The sequence below is a fragment of the Sinocyclocheilus grahami genome, unplaced genomic scaffold (assembly GCF_001515645.1).
Source record: "Sinocyclocheilus grahami isolate Dianchi unplaced genomic scaffold, SAMN03320097.WGS_v1.1 scaffold444.1, whole genome shotgun sequence".
Taxonomy (NCBI): domain Eukaryota; kingdom Metazoa; phylum Chordata; class Actinopteri; order Cypriniformes; family Cyprinidae; genus Sinocyclocheilus; species Sinocyclocheilus grahami.
The window spans coordinates 998,106-1,023,767 of NW_015505623.1; the positions used below are offsets into that span (position 1 = coordinate 998,106).

General features: G+C 36.5%; 1 protein-coding gene across 1 annotated transcript in view; it reads right to left on the bottom strand.

Annotated features, from left to right (window-relative positions):
* The window catches only part of LOC107552280 (FERM, RhoGEF and pleckstrin domain-containing protein 2-like), a 66,717-nt gene that overhangs the window by 8,990 nt on the left and 32,065 nt on the right, over positions 1-25,662 (bottom strand). Inside the window, exons 4-18 of the mRNA XM_016234143.1 lie at positions 20,140-20,182; positions 19,971-20,049; positions 19,791-19,888; positions 18,564-18,678; positions 16,845-16,992; positions 13,959-14,054; positions 13,321-13,484; positions 10,215-10,283; positions 10,046-10,103; positions 9,724-9,937; positions 2,324-2,505; positions 1,400-1,489; positions 1,065-1,198; positions 383-464; positions 26-263 (exon numbers count right to left, since the gene is read on the bottom strand). Coding sequence (XP_016089629.1) covers positions 26-263; positions 383-464; positions 1,065-1,198; positions 1,400-1,489; positions 2,324-2,505; positions 9,724-9,937; positions 10,046-10,103; positions 10,215-10,283; positions 13,321-13,484; positions 13,959-14,054; positions 16,845-16,992; positions 18,564-18,678; positions 19,791-19,888; positions 19,971-20,049; positions 20,140-20,182 — 1,810 coding nt within the window. The remainder of the gene's footprint in view (positions 1-25; positions 264-382; positions 465-1,064; positions 1,199-1,399; positions 1,490-2,323; positions 2,506-9,723; positions 9,938-10,045; positions 10,104-10,214; positions 10,284-13,320; positions 13,485-13,958; positions 14,055-16,844; positions 16,993-18,563; positions 18,679-19,790; positions 19,889-19,970; positions 20,050-20,139; positions 20,183-25,662) is intronic.

The window sequence follows — 25,662 nt, forward strand, 5'->3', positions numbered from 1 at the left end:
GCGGTTTAGCTGGTAGCAGAATCACCTTTGCAGTCATCGTAGTCTCTGTGCTGGGGGGCGTAATGCTTACACAGACGCTCCAGGATGAGTTTGTAGTGCATGAGTCTCTGAATGGGTTTCAGCAGGAAGGTGTTGAGCGGCAGGTAGCACACCTTCTGCAGCTCAAACTCTTTATACACAGTCTCCAACTTCTTAACACGCTTTGTGGCTTTCTCAAGCTCTGTTAACACCTCATCATGCTTCTGCAGAAAGCCTATGAACTCCTGAGATTATGAAGGCAACAACCCCATCACGTAAATTATGGATGATCTGAATACTTGCACCAAAATTCACATAAAAAATCGAAGTTGTTCTTGTTTGTAGAACTGAACTATAACCTCACCTTCAGAGCACACATGTTGTGCAGCATGACATCTCCAATTCGTTGGTAATCTCCTTTTACATGAGCGTTAGAGCGCCCCTCCCTGTGAACATGTGAAAATTATCAGTGGCTGAGACAAAATAGCATTCCTGTCATGAACCTTTAAACCAAACATAAAAAAACTAAGTTTGCATAGTTTTTTATCAGGCTTTCATGGTTCATATAGTATGACATAGTACATATGGAGCTCATACTTGAGGAGAACAAAAAAAAGTTATTGAAAACAAAGCAAAAATATGCAATTTAGTGCAGTTGCTGATAATTAAATTACCAAAATAAGTTGAAATTCTGATAGCTTGTAATGTAAATCAATGAGATTTTTATAACAGTATAACAGAATACTCGCATTATATGCATATAAAAATCAGTTGTCATTCTATATCTCACATATACCACCACAGACTGAAGGTAGACATTTTTAAAAACTATATACTAAAAGGAATTTTTCTTGCTAAAAAGTATTAAATAGACAATAGAAAGCATGTAGTAGATTGTATACAACAGTTTTTTTTGTGATAATTTAGAGGTATTACAAATTTGCGTATCAAATATAATACAGTAGGCTTTGTAGGGTTAAATTAAAATTTGTTTAACATTGTCATATATGCTAACAAGTTGCATTTTGTTAAATAAGAACTAGTACCAGAGAGCCAGCCTTTGGTCAATCTCTTTGAGAAAACCTCTGTGGAACTCATAGATGGGGTCGATGTTGGAGAACAGGAGGGTCATGAGACCCTCAGGCATTGCGTTTTCTTTAATCACTGCACTGCGGAACCACTGAGGACACACATACACACACACACACACACACAAATGTGATTAGACACAGTTCAAAGACAAAAGCTCATCTAACAGACCCATTAATAGAAACATACACAACAGCTAATTGACACAACACACAGGATACATTGTCCAGACAAGCCTCACACACTAAACTTGTTATATTCATGAGTCATGAGCACAGACAGCTCTGCTCACCACTGTGATGACCTCCAGATCTTTCAGGTAAGTCCGCTCTGTTGTCAGAATCTCCTTAGCAATGAAGTAGGCTTTGTCGGTGGGATATCTCTGAAAATAAAAGCATACTAAAAACCATTCTTAGATAAGCTGTATTAAACCCTCTAAACACTATTTTATTTGGCAAGATCATTTATGTTCTATGGAGTGAATGTAGAATGTAGAACATAAGTTAATTCAGAACACAGAACCAAGCACTTATCTTAGAATACTTAGAACCTACATAAAACCCAGAAATTAACAAAAATGAATGTAGAAGTTAACTTGGAATACACATTCTAGAATTTATCTTAAATGTTAGCACAGTTTAGAACTTAGAAGTTAATGTAGAAATCAGAATTTATCTATTAAATTAATGTAGACCTTCAAACATAAAGGTTAATGTAGAAATTAATGTAGAAGTTAGCCAAGAACACACTGTACAACCTCAAACACAAAACCTACAATTTAACTAAATTAACATATCTTTGAACGTAGTAGGTTCGTCTAGAACCTTGAACCTTTAACACAAAACTCAGAGTCTAGAAATTAAAGCAGAACTTAAAATCCAGAAGTTAACATCTAAACTAACGTAAAGATTAACTTCAAACACAGAACCTAAAATTTAACATTAAACTTACAAATTTAACACAGAACCTAGAATGTAAGGTGGAACCTAGAACTAATTTTAACCTAACTTCAGTTGACTCGGAAATATTTCAAGATACTATTACATATTTAAAGTGTCAATGTCTGATAAATCTATAAAAGTTGGGTAATGGTTCCCACTCATTTTTTTTCTCTCCTTATTTCAATCAAATCCAAGCATGCCCTGAGCTGGGCTTCAACAATAAATGTTTTCAACTCTTATTCAGGCCCGGGCAGGTTGGTATGCGATCAGTGTACCTTCCTCCTGCCCTCTTCGTCTTCCTCTAGTCTGGCAGTGCCCACCTCACTCAAGATGGGGCTCTGCAGGGGTGAAGGTGCCTGGCCGGGAAGACTGAGAGTGGACATCTGGAAAGAGGGCGACAGACACAGAGGACCCTTGGTGTTGAAGGGAGAGAGCTGTGGGATGTCAGTGGCAGAGTCTACGGGATGAAAAAAGAAAGGGAGAACATGAGTTAATACTGTTAAAGACCATAATAATAATAATAATAATATAGAAGTAAATCATTTCGATTTTTATAGATTTTTTTTTTTTAAGTTTAGGAGTTTATTAAATATTTTATTTTTATAAAAAAAATTAAAAAGCAAAGAAAAAGTTTAGGAGCTTATTAAATCAAATAAAAAAATATTATAATTTAAATACTACTACTAAACAAATATGTAAATAGTAATTACTTGGTAATTACTACACCTAACAACCACCTAGAACACCCTAGCAACCACCAAGTACAACCTATCACTCAAAACACCCTTCATGCATCTAGAAACGGTCAATTCAATAAGCATGTCATTATGCCCTGCATCAAACGAAACTACTTTGTTTGGTCTTCCAAAAGAGGACACGACTAGAAATCAGTTGTTAAGGTGTATTTACAACACTGCTCTAGAACAGTTCAACCCAAATATTCAGATGTGTCCAGTGCATTTTATGGATGACTGTTTCCTGATCCTGGTAGAGTAGACCACAATGCCGATATTTCTGAATCACAGACTGTAAGTACATTTTTTATATTTAAAGAATTTGCCACTGACGATTCAAACGAGAGTTTTGAGCAGTGTATAGTAGCACTTGTCATTTCTCCGATCACAAATGCAGACATGGTTTTATGTTTGCGCGGCGCAACGCGTAAAAAGGCCGTATAAGTCATTATAATCCGTAATTATGTCCCCACTGGATGCAACAAATGCCTCATTTATAATGGGTTTTAATGTTTTTGTCTCATCGCTCCGGCCAGGACAAGGCATCACAGTATGTTAAGGGGCGTAACATTTCCATCACACGCTTGAGGTATTCGGCCAATCACAACACACTGGATAGCAGGCCAATCAGAGCACACCTCGCTTTTCAGAACGATGAGCTTTGTAAAAATCGACGCGTTTCAGAAAGGCGGGGCATAGAGCAGAAACAATAATGTACAGTATGTGGAAAATAATGTGTTTTTTTTAACCTTAAACCACAAACACATTTCATTACACCAAATACACAAAATAATGTTATTTTTAGCAACATAATTTTACAAGCTAAAACGGATACATTTACTTTAACTAGTAACAAAAGCCCAGGGCATTACCCTACACAGAAGAGAACTTACCCTTGATTCGCTGATTGTTCTCTTATTTGCAGTATATAACATACTGACAGACAGAAGGATTCAAAATGATGCCAGACACACTGGCTCCCACTAGTTTTAGCATTGCTCCCACTTTCCTGGCCATCAGCTTGTTTTCCTCTAGTATTTTAGCTCACTGTTCAACCACAAACTCTCAAAGAAACGATGATAAATAGGTGGCTCAAGATGTTGACACTGGCACTGATCCATGTAATTGAAAATAGCTCCTTAAATATAGAACTAATCAAAATAACACTGCAAACCACAAATCTTGAAAACCCCATTAAGGTTACATCCTTATATATATATATATATATAAAAAAAGCATTCCAGCAGTTTAAGAAAACTGCATTAGATTTTAATGAACACCATATTACAGTTAGGTATGGAAGTAGGTTAGGTATGGACACAGGTTATTAGAGGGGCTAATGCAGTTTCAGTTTTTAAAGTCATTTGCTTCACTTAAATCATTTTTAAAAGGGTACAAAAAAAGTCTGAAATTCCAGTTACCCAAAAGTGTTTTTTTTTTTATTTCAAAGGGAAAAATGTGCGCACACACATACAAGTACACTATTTTCACATTAGTACATTAAGGACCTTGTATTTGCATTAATAGCACTTAATTTCAGAATTAAATTTACAAAAAAATATTGATACTGAGGAAGCATAAAGTAAAGCACAAGGCAGGTAAAGAAAGGCAAATCTGGTCAGGTTCTCTTTTGTCATTAGATCCCCTAAAGTACTAGGAATACCTCTTTAAAAACAAAAAAAAACTAAAATCTTGTTTCTGATGCAGTACTGTGACTGACTGAGACTTAACTTTGTAACTTGACAGCATTTGTATTTGAACATTTTTTAAGTGCATTGTAGTTTGTTATAAATACCGAAAAAATGAAAAATAATATTAATTTGAGACACCTTCACTAGCAATGAAAATTTTCCAATACTACATTGAAAATTTTCCCTACTATAACGTGTATTTTGCATCTCTTATAAGAAACACTTAAAAAACAGCCACACTGCAAACAAACTGCATTTTTGTACCAATATTTAAAGTGTGCCTGTAAACAAATCAGAACACATCACTAGCTTATAGGAGTTTATCTAGCATCAAAATGTATGTGTTTTGAAATGTATCTGAAGTGCTAAGATGTGGAAGGTGAGAGCTAAAAATGGTTCATAGCTGTACATTATAATAATCATGATCCATGATATGGAAAAAGATCTTCAGGGACAACAGTGTGATATTAAAACACTGATACATTAAATATATTGCATCAATATTAAAACAGAGCATACTGTAATTATGCATTAGTCCAGACTCAAGAACAGTCATGTAACTGGTACACATTCACAAGCTTGAGATACTGACGTGTTTGACAGGAATAAAACCTATTTGAGGTAAATTAAAATTGGTTTCTTGAAAATAAAACTGCTTTATGTGTTAAATGGACAGTGAAATCTAAACCATAACAGCCCTCAAAAAGCAAATGCTTTACTATGGATTATATGAGAGAAGACGACTTTTCATTAGTGCAGGCTTTGTGAAGCTGAAGTTAATTAAAAGAAAATCAGTCAAAATTCCTGAATTACAGTATTATTTTGTTAAATAAAAAAAAAGGTTAATTTGTACTTCATCTGTCACTTTATAAAGTAGATTTGGCAACACTTAATAATAATAGTAGTAATAATAATAATAATAATAATGGTCAATACAAAGAGAAAGTCATTATGTCCATGATGGGAGATCTGTGGATTCAGCTGATGTGAAGGAAGCACCGTTAGGTGGATGGCCAAATGGTGCCTTGCCCAGAGTTTAAGAGCAGCCCAGGCCTGCCCTCGCTTGTGGGAGTAGAGAGAGGCACCAGTAGTTTAAAGGTGCAGTAGGAAATCTTGGAAAATGCTAACTTTAGCCTGATAGCACTGAAAGCGAACGGTCCCACCCTCCCTGTATCGCTGTCCAAAGCCACTGAACTCATATACGCTCACAGACCAGAATACCAGAGACAACATTACTACAATAGGCTACATCAGCAGTTCCCAATTCCAGCCCATGTTCCGAAGTGAAGTAAACGTCAACGGATTACCCCTGCTCAGGGAGTAGGGAGCAATGAACACTGTGTAGGGATCATATCGATCGGAACACAGTTCATGCACGTAGCTCGCTTCTAACGAGCTGGTTATCTGAATCGGGTGTGTTAACTAAGCGAGACATGCAAAATATGCAGGTGGGCGCGAGGACTGGAATTGGGAATTGGAACTTAATGATTGCTATCGGGATGTGAAGAGACTTTCAACCAGCATAACAAAAAATGTTTCTGAAGACAATCACCTATTGCACCTTTAAAACCATAGGATGCAAATTTAAAAAAAATGTAATGGGCCATGTTTCGATTGCTCTCAAAATGACAATGAGAATGGATTCTTATGGTTAATACTAAAATGGTTGTTGTTTACTACAAAATAGTTCCACTTAGTTGCAAATGGAAAAATGGAGTTTAGTTTAGTATTGGGTGATATTCAGGGTATTCGTCGTTTTGACAGGAGATACTGGGTGGTGAAAGCAAGTGTAATACATTTTAATCATTAAAATGGACTGAAAAATTAATGCAAAGGACAGAAGAGCCTGAATCACACAGTGAAGTAAAGCAGAGTAACATGGCAGGATTTTAAATGGGGATTTCAAGAAAGGAAGAGGAAACGACACAAACTGCATTGTCTGCGTCTCATCTTGAGCTCACAGAACTCATGGCACACAGACAGTGTTATTCACTCCAGACCCCAGAACAGAAACCCAAGGCATTTATGTGGTCTGGATGTCATACAGAAACACAGCTGCACAGAGCTGATGTTACCCATTAAGGCACTGTGTAATAGTTTGCATCATTAGGAGTGCCATTTATATGAATGCGCTGAGGCATTAACAGGCAATTAAAGGTCAAGTTAAACCGTGAAAAGAGACACCCAAAGGTATTAAGCACAGACAAAAGGTTCAGGAATAAACCTAAGTGCTTCGAAAGCAAGTCATAGTGCTCCAAAAGCAAACCTGCAGTACTTGTAGAATAAATAATTGCAAGAATATAGCCAGAAGTGGATACACCAAAATTGCACAAAAATAAAAAAATAAAAAGTAATTAAACAAACTATAATACCTGAATCATATTGAAAAAGCTATTTGATAAAAGGCAGAAAAGTTCAAAGTTCTATAAATCAATTGCAGGGCACAAGCAAATAGCTCCTGAACTTAAAGTAAGAAATGTTCACTACATTCATAGAAATGTGCCAAAACTGGACGTACTGTTAATGATAGAAATGTTTTACTTTATCGAACCATAATTGTAATTGGGGACAATTGACTATCACTCTGGTTTCTATAGGTCCACATGCTCCTACGTGCATACAATGTGCATAAGGTTAGAATTCAAGCTCTATATTACATTCACTTTCTTAGCAGTGGTATTGACAGCACATTACAATACTCAACTACTTACATTCTTTGATTGAAAGTAAAAAGCTACACTACTGTTCAAATTTTTGGGGTCAGTAAGACTTAGTTTTAAAGAAATGTATTATTTTATTCTACAAGACATTAAATAGATCAAAAGTGACAGTAAAAACATACGTATGCTGCAAAATATTTGTGTAAGTCTTGAAGCATTTCAAACGCTGTTCTTTTGAATATAATATATACAAAATATTAAAATAGAAAGCATTTATTTTACATTATAAAGTCACAATTTTACTGTATCTTTGATCAAATAAATTCAGCTATCGTGAGCATAAGAGACGTCTTTCAAAAGCATTAAAACAAATCTTACCGACCTCAAAAATTTATTTTTCTTTACTTGCAGACCATGAGTTGATAAAAAAAAAATTTTTTTTTTAAAAAAGGACTCATAGGCTCACACTGCAAAGCAACATGCACAGATCCAATAATCTTTTTAAGACTTAATTAGACAGTCAAAAGGCAAATTTGAAAGTGAAATTTGCAAATGGCTTAAATTCAATGCCAAAAAAAAGTGTTTTGACATACATGCAACAATGTCCAATCTGTGTCAGTGACTGTCAGTGTAAATGCAGCCGTATAGTCCAATCGGAAGAGCGGACATGCAAAACATTTCTGAAAGGTAAACAGCAGGGGGCAGAGTGGAGTGACTAACTCTAAAGTAACAAAAACAAAAATAACTTCGCCTCAAATTTGCTCTTAGCAGCAATGGCTGTCAGGTCCACTGCTAATTAAATCACAGCCCTGAGTAGAGTGGTTCATTAATGGAAAAGACTCATGCAGTTATCCTGATATAAAAGTACCTTCATACATGCATGTAAAGCTTATCTTAGTAATCTATATTTTCTCCTTATTCATTTTCAGACAATTTAATTCAGCTGTTGAATGAATATTTGCTATGAAAATCAATGTTGAACTCACACGTAAGGTCAAAACATTCATAGGGACAAGAATTGCAAGACTTTGAGAAGTTTGAGGGATGTTTTCTTTACCCAGGAAAACAAGAGCCAGGCATACCAGATGTTTCATCATTTCCTGGATTTAAATCAACTAAAAAAATTAAATATAAAAAATAAATTGATTTGTGCAATATTCTTATATGTAATGCATGTAGCCATGATCACATTTCTCCTGCATGCCATGCAGCCCTAATATGGACGAATCTAGAAATGCAATAATTTTTTTTGTTTGTTTTTTCAAAGATCCAAATGCTTATAAATGAGAAAATATGTATATGATATCATTTCTAGGTGATACAGCCGTTTAATTTTCCTCTTCAAAAGTCACAGTGTAACTTTAGTTTGTAGCCATCCAGACTACTAAGATTAAATGTAAACGGATAATAAATGAACTATATAATCTAAAAAATGCTAATGAATCTTACTGTCCTACAAAAACTCACAGCACATGATTCAAAAACAATAAAAAAAAAACTGAATGAATTAACACCAAAGAGAGAGATAGAGGAAGTACACTGGAAAGGGCATGTAAGAAAAAAAGTGGTAGATTAAAGCGCTAACAGGAAGTGCCAAAACTTTAAGTACTGATTATATCAGGATAAGGTGGATAATTAAGTGCTTGGTCATGTTTTGCATTAAAAACATGGGGGTCACGCTACATTTTAAGATGGGTGGGGTCTGGTGGGGGCTCCCCAATGCCTAGAGTCCTGAAATTTTGGCATTCCAGCAGGAAGTTGTCTAAATCTGCCCCACTCACTAGTGGATTGCTAAAGAGGAGGTTTTGATCTGGAGGCAGACCTCCATCCGACCCCCAGTCAGAGTCGGAATCAGAGCTGCCATCAGCTGAGCCCTCTGTGGCTGTGGGCGGATAGCTGAGCTGCTCCAGCTGCTCCACTAGATCATTGAACTGCATGGCCGAACTGTCTTCCGAACGCACTGAATACGCAGGGAAGTTAACCATCGAGCTGGCCTCAGAAAGGTTCTCGGAACCAGGCAGACGCAAGGAGGATGAGGAGTCGGGACCTCCAAAACCGAGTGAGAGCGAGTCGCCGACAGAACCTAGTGGAAGGTTATCCAGCGAGCTACACTCGGAGCGGTTGTTGACCAGAGAACTGGTCTCAGATCGGCCAAAAGCACTTTCAGGGAACGTGTTAGCATTGCCGTTGAGGTCCTCGAGACTGAGAGTGTACGCAGTGGGCTGAACAGAGATTCTATGGCCATATTCGAACCTTTCAGGACTCTCTTCATCAAACCCATAATAGTAGGCCTCCGCACCCCCAGCGTAAAATGAAATTTCAGCCGGATCGTCATCGATGTACTCTTCGCTAACATGCAACTGTGTGCAGGACATTGGGATCTGGTACGGCATTTGTCGAACGCGCATTAACTCTGCCTCAAACGCTTCAGGTGTGAGAAAGCCTGTTTTTGCCCTACTGCTTACGCCACCAACCCCTACTCGCTCGCTATCCTCATTGCCATTTTGTGAGGGCCGTGCACTAAAGGAACTACTCTCTACACACACAAACGAGGGGCTGCAGTCTCCTGCTGCCTGGATATGAGTGGCACCTGGGAAGGCGTAGGTGGATTGGGAGTTGGTCTTGATGGAGTCCTGCTGCATTGGGCTGGGGGCTCTGGCGGGCTGCTGTGTCTGCTGGAGATGCACGGGCTGGTTCAGGGTCTCCGTCCGCATGGGCGAGCTGGGAGCATGCAGGGAGTGGAAGGAGGCGGTGACAGCGGAAGGAGGTACTGGAGACCTTAGATTGTCATTAAAAAACAGATTCTGAAATAGATGGGTAAGGTAAAGAGAGTGGATGAAAACAAAGTCAGAGGTTATTGTTCTTCATGTTGATATTGGCATTGGCTGTCCCTGATCTAAGACTCTACTTACCTGTTTTGGCACATCAGAAGCCAAGGAACGTGTCGACATGCGAACCTTACTGTTCCTCCTGTAAAAACAGCATATCAGTGCAAACACGAACAACAAAGGGGCTTATGAAGGATGGTCCAGTATACAGTATAAAACTGCTTTCAGGTGAAACTATGAAAGAAATATTTACCTCTGGTAAGGAGTTCTTCTCAAGCCGCTGTCCCTCACATACTCAACAAGCTGCTTCTGTGTCCGCCCACTGTCACATATACACAATGCGTTTTAACAAACCAAGTCAAACACTTTTTTTTTTTACCTAAAAGTACAGATAGGTGGTAAAAGCACCAACTTGTAATCACATTATTCTTAAAAAAAAAAAAAAAAAACCTGTGATATACACTACTGTTCAAAAGTATGGGGTTGGTAAGATGTTTGAATGTTTTTGAAAGAAGCCTCTTATGCTCACCAAGGCTGCATTTATTTGATCAAAAATACAGTAAAAACTCTAATGTTGTGAAACATTACTACACTTAAAATAACTTTTCTATTTATATATAATATTAATTTAAAATGCTATTTAGTCCTGTGAAAAAAAAGCTGAATTTTCAAGAACATTTCTTCTTCTTACTATCAATGTTGAAAACAGTTATGCCGCTAATAAAGATTATAATGTGTGGAAACCGTGATGCATCTTTTTCCCAGGATTCTTTGATTACCAGGAAGTTCAAAAGAAAAGTATTTATTTGAAATATAAATTTTTAGTAACATTATACTTTTTTTTAACTGTCACTATCAATTAATTTAATGTGTTGTGTTAATTTATTTATTTTTTTTTTTAAATCTTACTGACCCAAACTTTTGATTGATAGTGTACCTCACAATATATGGAAAAATGATTACCAAAAAAAACCTAAATACATTAAATACTAAAACCACTAAAAAATACCTTCCAAACCAACTTCCAAACACAATGACAAAATCTTATATTTGAACAGTAATGTACAGTGCAATGCAACTTTATCATTAAATAATTTAAAATATATATATATTTTTTTTTATAAAAAACGTCACATTTTGGATGGTGTTTATGGAATACTGAAAACCGTTTTGAAGTGAAGTGACATGTGGCCAAGTATGGTGACCCATATTCAGAATCTGTGCTCTGCATTTAAACCATTCAAGTGAACACACACAGTAGCGAACACACACACACACACACACACACAGAGCAGTGGGCAGCCATATTGCTGCGGCACCCCCGGGGAGCATTCGGGGGTTCGCTGCCTTGCTCAAGGGTCTTGTCTCAGTCGTGGTATTGAGGGTGGAAGAGAGTGCTGGTTATTCCCTCCCCCCACCAACAATTCCCTCCTCCCTGACCTGAGACTCGAACCTGCAAACTTCGGGTTACAAGTCTGACTCTGTCTTTAACCATTAGGCCACGACTGCCCACAGTTACTTTTAGTTACTTATTACCTAATGTTAAGTGCAGAGTTCCAGATATTACTCAATTGTATTTTACTGTAATTGCACTGATAGTAACTGTGAACCATTGGTACTGAAAAACTAATTTTGTAAAAGTTATGAGAACCCACAATACCTTTTAAGTAAAATTGACCTTTTAAGGCCCCGATATACTCAAAACAAAGTTCTTTTTCATTGTTCGCTTAGGGGTAAAAAGAAGTTCGAAATGAGTGAGTAGCGGTATACTGTTATCGAACATCCCGATGCCACCCACTCTGATTGAAAGCAACGTTTATATGAATATGTAAATCTGTGCTGCGCGCTTTCCTCTCAGTAACAAAATAAACAACAAAAAAATGGAGAGAACAGCAAGCTTTTTTTTTTAAAAGCATCTGTTCATAGCAACATGGGTATGACAACCCTCTACGGACACCTTGGCAATTGAATCGCCATTGGCTAGTAAATTTTTTTGTTTACTTGCCAGACTGAAATACTATACATATATATATATATATATATATATATATATATAATGTTTGTAAAATGGTACAGCTTTTTAAATATCTGAAAGTACACAGTCAGTCAGTCAAGCATTATAATATGATAATCAAGTATTATTTAATTAATAGAAGATACTAGCTGAGCACCAGCCAATGAGATTGTCGTTTGCGCATTAGTTCCGCCTACTACAGGAAAACCCGACAGTACTTAAAAGCTGAAGAATTCCAAAGGAACTCAACAAAGTATATCGGAAAATACAACAAAGTATATCGTTTACATGTAGCGCATCAATTCTGCATGTTATGTAAGACTCTCGCTCGCTCTCGCTCTTTGTGCGTATGAGAAAGCGACGGCGAGTCGTGCACCTTCACACTAGAGTTTACGTTACGCCAAATACACAAACACAGGTGCGCTGCGCATCCATTCAAATGAACTGAAAAATATCACAGATCGCTTGACGGAGAGCGAAACTCTGAAGTGCTCAGTCAGAGTGTTCTGTGAGTGAAAATATATCTGTGCTAATCATATACTCAGCCTCCAACTCAGACACTGGCGAGTAAAATCTGAAAATTTATTAGCCATAATTTAGTCGCCCAGAGTGAATATTTAGTCGCATATGCGAGTGATTTACTCACAATGTAGAGGGTTGTATGCTTGCACGAGGTCTGCAAATTAGCACTCCCGTGAAGTCACGTCGTATGTATTTACATGGCACTTTATTCAATACATTGATTAAAAGCAAGCAGCAGTATTAAACATGAAAAACAGTGTCAGTGTCTCATTTAATCAAAATCAAAACTTAATTTGCTACTATAAAGCGACTCTTCACTGTGTTCAGTTTTTACCCGCGGACATCTCACCTCCAAGGACTCGACAGATGAAATTAACCCAGAGAAGAGTTCTGTATTAAAGATGGTGGCGCCTCAGCGCACAACTCCTTTTCCGCATTCGTCACAGACCAATGGTAGTACGAATGTGTTTTGCAGTCGGAACAAACTTTTCCGGAAAGTTTGCTTTGGCAAGCCATTTCGAATGGCGTCACATCAGTTTGTTCTTTGATTTCGTTTGAAGTATATCGGGGCCTTTAGTCAGTTCATTCAGAAGGATTCTTCTGGCTGATTTAACTAGTAACTCTGTTACACTGGTTGAGCTGTATGTTTGTTTTGCTTGGAACTCATAAGGACAATTGAATAGAAAGACATGAACATGCATTAATAAGCAGTGCAGGAAACACTAGCATAACCACAATAGAAACAATATTTGAACATTTCTTCTGGAACACCATGTTTAATAGTATATTACCAACCCACATCAATATAATCACAGTAGTGCACCTGTATCTGAAGGAGGATCCTCTGCTGAAGAAGATGGCTTTGGATTGGGGCTGAGGCTGATCTAACAGACGGAAAAAAGAGTGATGTTCCACACAGTTCTTCCAGAAGATCTTACACTGATCTCGACTGCCCATTAGAAATTCCAGCGTATCCTGATGAGGACCCTGTGGAACGAAAAGTTGATCATTCACTGAGAAAAGACTGAACTTGAGAACTTCCATCTCAGATGAAAGGCAACAAGAGGAAACATATGGTTCAGATTCTTAGCACCCCATGTAATTGATCCCGACAGAATAACAAACGTCACTCTGAATACATTTAAAATGCTTACATGGGGTAAGAGATGGCCCCATTCAACCAAGTTCCTGAGCTTGAACACATTACTTCTACACTTGAATCTGTATGTCCCGGGAGTCCACAGGCTGATTTCACAGCATTGTATTTCTTCAAAATTGTGTATTTTGGTGGAGGTATGTATTGACATTCTGACTTGAGTCTTCTCTCATATGAAATTGTGTCCTTGTTGTCATATTAGACTATATTCTGTCCCTTTTAAATTGAGGCAGTGTGTCTACATGTTTGCAAATTGACAAATAATATTATTATTTAACAATATATAATATAAATTTGATACCCACATGAACTTCTGGGTGCAATTTAATTAAAAATCGTTTCCTCTTGAAGCTCAGCTTCCGAATCTTAGACCAGTTGAAGGTGTTGATTTTGGTGTGGCCCTGAAAAAAAAAAGACAGGCAGATAAATAAAAAACAAATACATGCTTATTAGGGCCGTCAAAATGGCTGAAAAACTCCCAATTCGAATTTTATACTTAAATATTAATCAAAATTCGAATTATATTAGAATTTAAAATGCATAATTTCAGTTAGGGTGAAGAAAAGCTTTTGGTAAAATATTACTAATGCACGTTTATTCAAAGCATAAGATAAAATGACTATCTGTGAAAAAAGTGCATAATGTTTAAAATAATGTTTATTTATATTACAATTATAATTAAGTTGCTTAAACAACTATAAACAAAACAGCATCATGTATGTATGCATAGTTTAATACAAAGGGCGGAAAGCCAATCACACAGAGTGAATTTCTCATTTAAAAACATGAAATGCAGTGGGATGGGGGGAAAAAACCGCCATAAAGTCTCGATATATGTTTTTTAATTTTACATGGCTTTCTAAACATGCGGCTCCTTTGTGCGAGATGCGAGTGCAAGGGTAATAGATGTCCCTCTAGAAAATGCACGAAATACGCGTTGTGTGTGAACGGCTTGGTTTCAGTTTTGATGTAAACAACATCATCTCTGCATTGATGTTCTCTTTTTCCACAATATTTTTAATGAACAACACAGCAGCGCCGCATCTAATGGCTTCAATTGGATAGGCTAACAAAAACATTATAATGCAACGACACTTACATCGTCATAGCATCTCATGTGCCACTGATAAGGCTGCCTCCTTAACGCACAAATTTTTGCATTCGAATGTGGATTTTTATTTTAAATTCGACGAATATTCGAAATTTGATTTTTTTTGACAGCCCTAATGCATATATACATGTGTGATCACTCGTCGACTAAAATGGAGCACTAACAACACCTTTTTTTTTTTTTTTTTTAGAACACTACGAAATCAATTATATTCTGAAAGACAATAAAGCTGCTCATTTACCTGAAAGACCTGCAGGCCCATGTGTGCGACAGCCAGGTTGATCTTGGTGCCTTCTCGGTCAGCGGCGGAATGAAAGCGAACCCCATACATCTCCAATTTACGAGCAATCTCCAGAACCTGGAAATCTGATTCTGCTGGGTTCTGTCCACTACAGGCGAGGAAGCAAAGACAAATATTAGAGAAAATATTTAACAAATAAAACACAGTACCACAGCAAAAAGAATTCAAAGGAAAATGAGGAGTGGTAAAGCATATTTTGTAGCTTTGTTTATAGCAGAGGTTTTCAACCTTTACATTGCCCCACAATTACATTAAAACCATCTTCTGTACTCACTTTACAATAACTTCATTTAAACATACATTTACCATCCATTCTCCAAAACACTATATTATAATATATTATTATATTATATTATAATATATTATTTTATCCTTTAGAAATCATTCTAATATGCTGATTTGCTTTCTCAAGAAGCATTTCTTATTATCAACATTGAAAACAGTCGTTGCTTAAAAACTTGAAAACAAGTGATTACTTAATATTTTGTGGAAACTAAGATACTTTATCCTACCATTTCAACGCCAAGTGTGGGGGCTGGGCAAACATATTCCAGTAATGTTGAGTAGCATTCTGGCTAATCGTGGGCAAATGTTAGAGCAGTGCCAGATCATCAGTGCACTCTAATTTTGCTCATCCTTTAAGCTGTTCAATCTGCTTAAGTCCCTCCCCTCCCCTTGTGGCCGTATGGCTAATAAAGAGCCTTGAGCCACTAGATTACAATCACAGCCTCACATAGCCGCTGACACGGCCGACCTGCAATACTTCTCTCACAGCCAAAGCCTCAGATTAAATGCACCGGAACTGCACCGTTACAAAGAGCCAAAAACACAAGTCTGATATGCTTGAGATTTTACTAAAAACTGACAACAATGGTATCACAAGACATTGTTTTTAACATTTTTTTGACTCCCAAGATATTCTTACTCCTAGATATGGCACATATATCTTCTTCAATTTAAATTAGATTTTTTTTCTTTTAGCCCATTTTGTCTTCTGCCAGGCAAAAAAATAAAATAAAATTCAATTATAAGACTCACTGCTTACAAATGGCATAGGACACGTTTTTAATCATCGTTCATGTCTGTACCACAAACACTGTGGAAAAACTTACATCTAACGTTTGATAGGGACTTAGAATGAGCAACAAATGCATAACTAATAATGAAAATGCTGCTCAAACATTACATTTTAGATCATTATTTATTTATCTGGAAGGATGATCCATTCAGAGCAAATAGAAGGATTATCTGTCCCATATTATCATATGTCTAATAGTGTCTGCAAGCTCTTAAAACAACATCTTTCCAAAGTTCAAGCAGAGAGAGAAACTGCAGTCCACATTTAACTGCGCTTAAATCCCATAAACTGCCACACACAACAATCACTTACACACTATCAGATCTCTTCTCGCCAAATAAACTCAACACCAAATGTAAACACACTGTCATTCAAGATTACCAGGGGAGTCTGTATTTAAAGTTCATTTAGATGTTCCACTTGAAAAAAAGGCCTCTCATACCACGCAAACGCTTCCAACTAAACTGGACATGATAAAGAGCTCAGTGAAACTTACAAATGCAAAGCCTGACAGGCTGAGATAAATTAAAGAGAACAATGCACAAGCCTAGACCATCAGGCCAAAACAATAAATGTCTTACATGTGTCTGCGGTGGAGCTCCATGACTAAAAAGGAGCACTAAAAACACCTTTTTTTTTTTTTTTTTTAGAACACTACGAAATCAATTATATTCTGAAAGACAATAAAGCTGCTCATTTACCTGAAAGACCTGCAGGCCCATGTGTGCGACAGCCAGGTTGATCTTGGTGCCTTCTCGGTCAGCGGCGGAATGAAAGCGAACCCCATACATCTCCAATTTACGAGCAATCTCCAGAACCTGGAAATCTGATTCTGCTGGGTTCTGTCCACTACAGGCGAGGAAGCAAAGACAAATATTAGAGAAAATATTTAACAAATAAAACACAGTACCACAGCAAAAAGAATTCAAAGGAAAATGAGGAGTGGTAAAGCATATTTTGTAGCTTTGTTTATAGCAGAGGTTTTCAACCTTTACATTGCCCCACAATTACATTAAAACCATCTTCTGTACTCACTTTACAATAACTTCATTTAAACATACATTTACCATCCATTCTCCAAAACACTATATTATAATATATTATTATATTATATTATAATATATTATTTTATCCTTTAGAAATCATTCTAATATGCTGATTTGCTTTCTCAAGAAGCATTTCTTATTATCAACATTGAAAACAGTCGTTGCTTAAAAACTTGAAAACAAGTGATTACTTAATATTTTGTGGAAACTAAGATACTTTATCCTACCATTTCAACGCCAAGTGTGGGGGCTGGGCAAACATATTCCAGTAATGTTGAGTAGCATTCTGGCTAATCGTGGGCAAATGTTAGAGCAGTGCCAGATCATCAGTGCACTCTAATTTTGCTCATCCTTTAAGCTGTTCAATCTGCTTAAGTCCCTCCCCTCCCCTTGTGGCCGTATGGCTAATAAAGAGCCTTGAGCCACTAGATTACAATCACAGCCTCACATAGCCGCTGACACGGCCGACCTGCAATACTTCTCTCACAGCCAAAGCCTCAGATTAAATGCACCGGAACTGCACCGTTACAAAGAGCCAAAAACACAAGTCTGATATGCTTGAGATTTTACTAAAAACTGACAACAATGGTATCACAAGACATTGTTTTTAACATTTTTTTGACTCCCAAGATATTCTTACTCCTAGATATGGCACATATATCTTCTTCAATTTAAATTAGATTTTTTTTCTTTTAGCCCATTTTGTCTTCTGCCAGGCAAAAAAATAAAATAAAATTCAATTATAAGACTCACTGCTTACAAATGTCATAGGACACGTTTTTAATCATCGTTCATGTCTGTACCACAAACACTGTGGAAAAACTTACATCTAACGTTTGATAGGGACTTAGAATGAGCAACAAATGCATAACTAATAATGAAAATGCTGCTCAAACATTACATTTTAGATCATTATTTATTTATCTGGAAGGATGATCCATTCAGAGCAAATAGAAGGATTATCTGTCCCATATTATCATATGTCTAATAGTGTCTGCAAGCTCTTAAAACAACATCTTTCCAAAGTTCAAGCAGAGAGAGAAACTGCAGTCCACATTTAACTGCGCTTAAATCCCATAAACTGCCACACACAACAATCACTTACACACTATCAGATCTCTTCTCGCCAAATAAACTCAACACCAAATGTAAACAGACTGTCATTCAAGATTACCAGGGGAGTCTGTATTTAAAGTTCATTTAGATGTTCCACTTGAAAAAAAGGCCTCTCATACCACGCAAACGCTTCCAACTAAACTGGACATGATAAAGAGCTCAGTGAAACTTACAAATGCAAAGCCTGACAGGCTGAGATAAATTAAAGAGAACAATGCACAAGCCTAGACCATCAGGCCAAAACAATAAATGTCTTACATGTGTCTGCGGTGGAGCTCCATGATCTTTTCTTGCACACGTTCCTGATATGGCAGCAATTTATTAATCTTCAGAAACTCCCTGTCTGCTATGTCATCGTAGTCACCGATCTCAGCTGTGTGGGGGAAAAGAGAACCATAAAGGGTCAAAGATAAATAAGAGTGGCCAAGAAAAAGAAAAACCAAAAACACATGTGCCAAGTTCTTAGAAATGTGCTGCTTGTATTCATGTTGGTTTCATATGGTTTTGAAAAACTTTTAGACCATTTTAAACCCTTAAAATTAAATGTTTAAAATTAAAATTTTTTACAAATATTCAAAACACTTGGAATATATGGCATGTGACGTGTTCTGTGATACATTTGCATCTCTTTACAAAATAAAATAAATAAATAGATTGATGCTGGTCGCTATTCACTGCCATTATACGGACAAGCAAGACATTTTTTTAAATTTCTTCTTTTGTGGTCTGAAAAAGAAAGAAGGGCATACGACATTGGAACAACACCAGGGTGAGTAAATAATGACTGATTTTTAGTTTTGGATGAACGCTCTCTTTAAGCACCAAATTAGCATATTAGAATGACTTCTGAAGGATGACGTGACAATGAAGACTGGAGTAATGGCTAAAGAAAATTTAACATTGCCATTACAGGGAAAAAAAAACATTTTTAATTCTATTAAAAATAGAAAATGGCTATTTTAAATTGCAAAAATATTTCACAAGATTACAGTTTTTACTGATCAAATAAATACAGCTTTGGTGAGCATAAGAGATGTCTTTCAAAAACATTTTTAAAAGATTTTGAACATTATGTTATTTTGGGGGTTGCACCAAAGGATATTTTACTACTTGAAATAACCTTAAATAAATACCAAAATGTCAAATGTTCTGTTATTTCAAAATACTTTCTGACCTTGATACACAGTAAGAAAGTAAGATGCAAGAGTCATCTAAGTGATATCAATTGTTCCATGTTTTATTCTCTGTGAATGTTGTCATTTTTTACTTTATGCCCCTCATTCATACACACTATATTCAAGCCACTGAATGTATGAATTCCATTTTTAATGCATTTTTGAATCGATTAATAAGAGACAGAAAGAACTAATCATGTCAATGACCAACAACATTACAAAGCAGAGACACAACAGAATCGGTGTAACATAATAGAATTAAAACATTATGAAGGACAGGAGTCAGGACTTGATCTCATATTATACATACATTGCACCAAATGAGAGGCCAGCAGGGCGGCAGTGTTTTCCGTACAGTTCAGTCGGCCCTCCATTAGATCCCTCTTGATTTGCAGAGAAAACAAGTACCTGGAAAAAAAGCAAATAACAAGCACGGTTCACCTTGTCTATGAGTACATAAAGGATGGATGATGATTTCTGAACATCTTACCTAGTAAACTCCTCCTGAAGCTGACCAGGGTCTGGAGGGAAGAACTTCACCGACAGCCGAAAGAGTGTGTTCATTGGCCCTGTGGATAGTAAGTATAAACACACAGGCTTCAAAGACCCCCAAGATCCTCTGATGTCTAAACACAACACAAAACAGAAAGTCAACTTACGTCTCGCTTGTTTCACTAAGAGCTTGGTGGGCTCCAGCCAAACCTGTAGAAACAAAACCACCAAGAGTAAAAAGACTGGCATTTCAGCTTTTAACTACCATATAAAGTCTAAGAAATAAATAATACAAATAATCCCTCACTCTTTCAAACTACATCTGTTTCTGGTCTCTCAAGAAAGCATTAAAACTGAAGAACATCTCGGTTGCAGAGGCCACAGATGAGATCTTGAGATGCTGACCACACCAAAAACATATTTCAGGAATCGTTCTCTGTGCTTGCCTGTTTTGGGGTCTTGCATAGATGTGGATGATCTGTTTTAACTGAGTTTGTAGACGACCTGCTCCTCCAAGCACATCTGGAGCTGATTGTGGCAAGAATGTACCTTTTCTCACTCCACCTCCAGCTCCTTCCACTCCACTGACTTCTCATCTTTTACAGAATCATCACAACAACCCCGTACACACAAATTCCACACCGGATTCAACTCTTTCCAAAGAAACTGGCTTGGCACACTCAAAAACAGATGGCCAACAGACTGCCTCCAGTATTCATCTCAAAATTATTATTTTTTTTTTTCCCGCCAATAATAAAGAAACCAAGATGAAAAAAAGATGCATTATGGCAATAATTAAACTGCTATGCAAGTGGGTTTATACAGCACAACAGCCCTTTTTCAGCAGCCTCAGTATTTTTCCCAGTTATTTTCTCCATAGTGACTAAAAATGTATTTTAATAAACAGTTCTAAGCAATGAAACAATTCAATAATAATACAAAAAACAAATCAAACAAGCAAAAACCAAACCAAACTAAGCCAAACCAAAACTCAAATCCAAAACAAAAACAACAACAACAAGGCTGTAGCAAAAACATTACAAGACACCTAAAGATTTCTTTCTTTCTTCTGTTGGACACAAGAGAAGATATTTTGAAGGATGTTGGTAACCAAATGGTGTCAGTTGCCTATGATTTCAATTGTATTTTTGTCCATGCAATAGAAGTCAATGGGAACCAAAAATGTTTGGTCACCAACATTCTTCAAAATATTTGCTTTTGTGTTCCACAGAGGAAAGAAATACAGGTTTGGAACAACATAAATGATGACAGACTTTTCATTTTTGGTTGGACTATCCCTTTAAGCCTATTTATTATAAAAAAGAAAGGCCTAGCTTATTAAAATAGCTTATGCTTGCCTTGTAAAGCACATAACAATAAACAATTTGCCAGCAAATGAAGATTATATTGACTATGTAACTGTCTTAAAGGTGAAGTGTGTAATTTCTGCACCTGTGACAGCAAAAAATAAAATAAAATTATGACTGTTTGCCCAAAGATTTCCTGAACATTTCTTTCATTGGTCAAACAAAAGGAGAGTTCCATCCCTAACTCGCACTATTGGCAGTGTTGCGATCAGTTTACCGATGTATTACTTATTTTCTCTGTCTATTAAGCAATGGTAAGTATTTTAAGATTGAAAAAAATAACATACTTTACCTTCACGTTTTGCTACTACTTTAGCCTGGATCATATAATCCTTTTAGGGATGTAACGGTATGAAAATTTCATATCACGATTATAGTGACCAAAGTTATCACGATTATCAATATTATCACGGTTTTGTTCAAATTAGATGAAAACGTTCTAAAAGAACCGATAGACACACTGAAAAGAAGTTTTATATTTGAAAATCAACAAACAACTAATACAATTAGCAGCTATATGCACTTTCTTTAGCATAAACATTAAATGAACATTAACATGAAGCCCTAATAATAATAATAATAATAATAATCACTTGAAGATCATGTAATCTTCGGTTAGGAGATCTTGTGATGCTTTTAAATCAAAGTTGGGGTTGATTTCGAGTTCACATACAAACATAAATGGAATAGGCTAATTAAATTTGTCTATTTTAATGTAAGACAACATATTTTTCGTCAGTGATAGAAATATGATTTAAGACGGTAGTGTAAGCAAGTTTAGTTTGAAAACGTTTAATAGTAAATAAGACACAATTAGACAATATTTGAATAAAATAATATATATATATATATAATAATTTATTTGCAACAACTGATGGAGTACTGAATGCTGCACACATGCGCAGTGTTATCAAGGTATTTGGTCAGTCATTCCCTTCGCCAAGGGAGTTTCAAACGCTTATACGAGACAGTAATGCCCTGCACCCTTCAAATCTCTAATCAATATTTTTTGTCCAATTATTTGCCCAGTTAGTTTTGGTATTGAGGTAAAAATTATCTTGCATTCACTATACAACAGTGGGTGGTGGTCACGAAGATGACGGAGCAAATTTGAGGCATTTCCCCCTTTTTGCAGCGACTTTCTTCTTGCAAGATCGGTAGACAGGGTGACCGTCCTCGATTAAATTGCCTTCAGGACTCTTGTAAAAGCCAAAATACGACCAGACCACCGATTTGGTCTTCTTAGATGGCTGAAAAATCTCCCGAGCACTGTCAACTGCCTTCCGCCATTTCGTCTCGTGCAAAAAAACAAAAAACAACAACAACATTGCATGCTGCTTCTGCGTCAGACTGATGCTGGCTGGACAGGATTTACCGCAAGTTTTCAAAAGCGCGATAATCAAACACGGTTTTGATGATAATTAAATTTTAAACGGTAATACTAACCGTCAGTGCATTTTATCGTGATTTATCATGAAACCGGTAATCGTTCCATCCCTAAATCCTTTAAATACATAAAATCTTGTCTGGCACAATACACAGAACTTTAGTGAAATGTAAAATCTTTCACATTTGTGTGTAGTAATTCTGTATAAATCTTTTAATGACATGGTCCATTTGCAGGTATGTTATCAAATATAAAGATGTGTTCTTTAAGTTTGTGTGCCTGCATCAGGCAGGTTTAAAGGGACCAGCAAACCTCTGGGGCCCAGAGAGAGGCAGCACAAACAACAATACACCTCCTCGTCTTTTAAAAGCTTAGCCGGGTTTTCAGAGGAGCGGGCCATTCACAATCCAGTCTTTGTGTGAGCAGGGGGACTGTTTGTCAAGTGGCCACTTACCCAGTTCATCTGCAGGTTCTGAAACTCCAGACCAAAATAATCGCTCTCAATGAGATGGATCCGTCTGAACACTTCAGAGGAAAGAGTTTGCCCATCCGCTTTTGACTACAAGAGAGAGGGGAAAACAAGACATTCAATTAATACATTTATTAGGAAAAATTTTTTTTTTTTATAATCATGACAAAATTGGCTGATTAAATTATTTGCTGATTAACAAATAATAACAATTAATGCTTTAATAGTCCATTTTGTTCATTACAGGGCAAGCATAATACATAAACATACACCTTGAAAAGGTGTCATTGTCATTTATTTACACTAGAATTATTCAACAATAAAAATTATGATTTCCTTTAAGGCTACATATATAAAAAATACTGCACAAGAGTAAGATGACATGAATAATAATATTTTAAATATTATATAATTGAATAAAAGCTTTCAATAAATAAATAAATTTAATTAATTTGAATATTTCTTTTCACTTTCCATTCACACTCATCTGTTTTTTTTAACCAATCCAACCTAATTATAATATTATGGCAATATAATATTGGTTATTGTTGTTATGAATATCAGAATATTATGCATTAGTAATACATTTCAAAACATTCTTAATATGTGAGGCTGAAATTAAGCAAAATTGCAGTTATTAATTATAACGGCAATTCAATCAAATTGATTTAAAGTCTAAATAATTCTTAGTTAAAAGTTGTAGTTAATTTTATATAACATGGTCTACATTTCTTCATATTTCTTTTCTGTTCTTTAAGATTATGGGGTTGTGAGGGCAAAAATATTTCTGTGGAAAAGCAGCTGCGTCTGCTATGAAGTCGCTGGATATTTGAGGCTAATGGGTGTCAGCGAGAAATATCTGTGGCCTATCGGAGTAATTCTCCACAGCGTGCAGCCGGGCCAAAACCAGACACCAAGCCACAATACAGTCAATCTCTCTGAGATCAGCTGGACTGTCTGTTGTAAACATTTAACTGTGAAAGGCGAGGAGAACATCTGAGGACATTTCAGGGCACATAGGCGGTTAAACCTGCTTAAAGGAAAAAAGGGTTTTCCCTGTAAACGGATTCAGGGGTTTGTCATTACAAAATGAAGGACTAATTACTATGTACCCAGAACACACTGCACTTAGGTTTTGCCATTCGAGCCTGTGACTTTCTGGGAAAATTATACAGCAGACAGCTGTTTGCAATGTGAAATGTATTTTAAAGACCATAAAAACAGCCTGACTTGAATTGGGCCGGCCAGATTGTTACCCTCCAGTTCTTTGGTACGTTCTAAACTTGACTGATTCTTTCTACCTTTAATACAGTTTCTTAAGTATGTATGTATGTATGTATGTATGTTCCTAATGTACTCTCTGTGCCAAGCAGGGCAGGTAAGCACCTTCCAAATGGCCTCCTCTTGGCTCTGCCAAAACTACTTTTAATAATTTTTAATTGTTATTTTGATCTGAAGAAGCAAAAATGATGATACCATTGTTGTTAGAATTTAATGCTGATATGAAATACAGTAGGGCTGGGTATCAATACAGATGTCCAGATTTGATTCTGATTCATAAGCCCTCAACTTGATTCAGATTTAGAATCAATTCTTAATTTAATTTGGGGATATTTCAGTTACAATGTCATTCATAATTTTGCCACTATTCTCTGTCCTCTAATGTTGTAAATTATACAGGGCAGTGTTTCATAATTCAAAACCGGTAATTCACCCTTTTTAAATATTCTTCAAAAGAACTGGCCCATAAAAGTCATTCATTTCTGGAATCAGGCTACACTGGTCGTGCTGTACATTCTTGAATCCCCAAGAACGTCTCTCGCAAAGTATGATTTCTTCTACCTTGGCACTGAATTATTATTGGATCACTCAAGATCACAATTAATTGGGGAGAAGAAAAAAAAAAAAAAAAAATCACCCAGCCCTCAAATGTATTATTGAAATGTAATCTGGATAAAAAGTTAGGGCCCGAAATAGATAAATATTAACGCAGTTTTGTTTAATTCACACATACTGAAGCACGTAATGCTCATGGTGTCTTCAGCCTCTGCCGCCTCAATATATGAGTACATGAACAGATAAACATAATCTCTAAAACTGTCCAGAGAGTCACCTCATGAGCATTTTACAGTTTCTTTTGAGAATAGGGCTGCAACAACTAATCGATAAAATCGATTATTATCGATTATGAAAATCATCGACAACGATTCTCATTATCGATTAATCGGGTCTGCCCACACTGCACGTCCAACGGAGTTTACATACTTGTCCAACTTCAGCCGGTCGCGTCAAATTAAAGCACTGAATTTACTTATTTCTATGGACAAAATGCATCTAAAATAGTGGCGGAAACAGAATGAGATGCTGCAAGCATTAGCATAATGGCTTGCCCTGTCAGGTGCTTTGACAGATGCGTGTGCGTCCTCAGCGCAAAAACACTTTCAGTTAACAGTCATATCCTTATGTA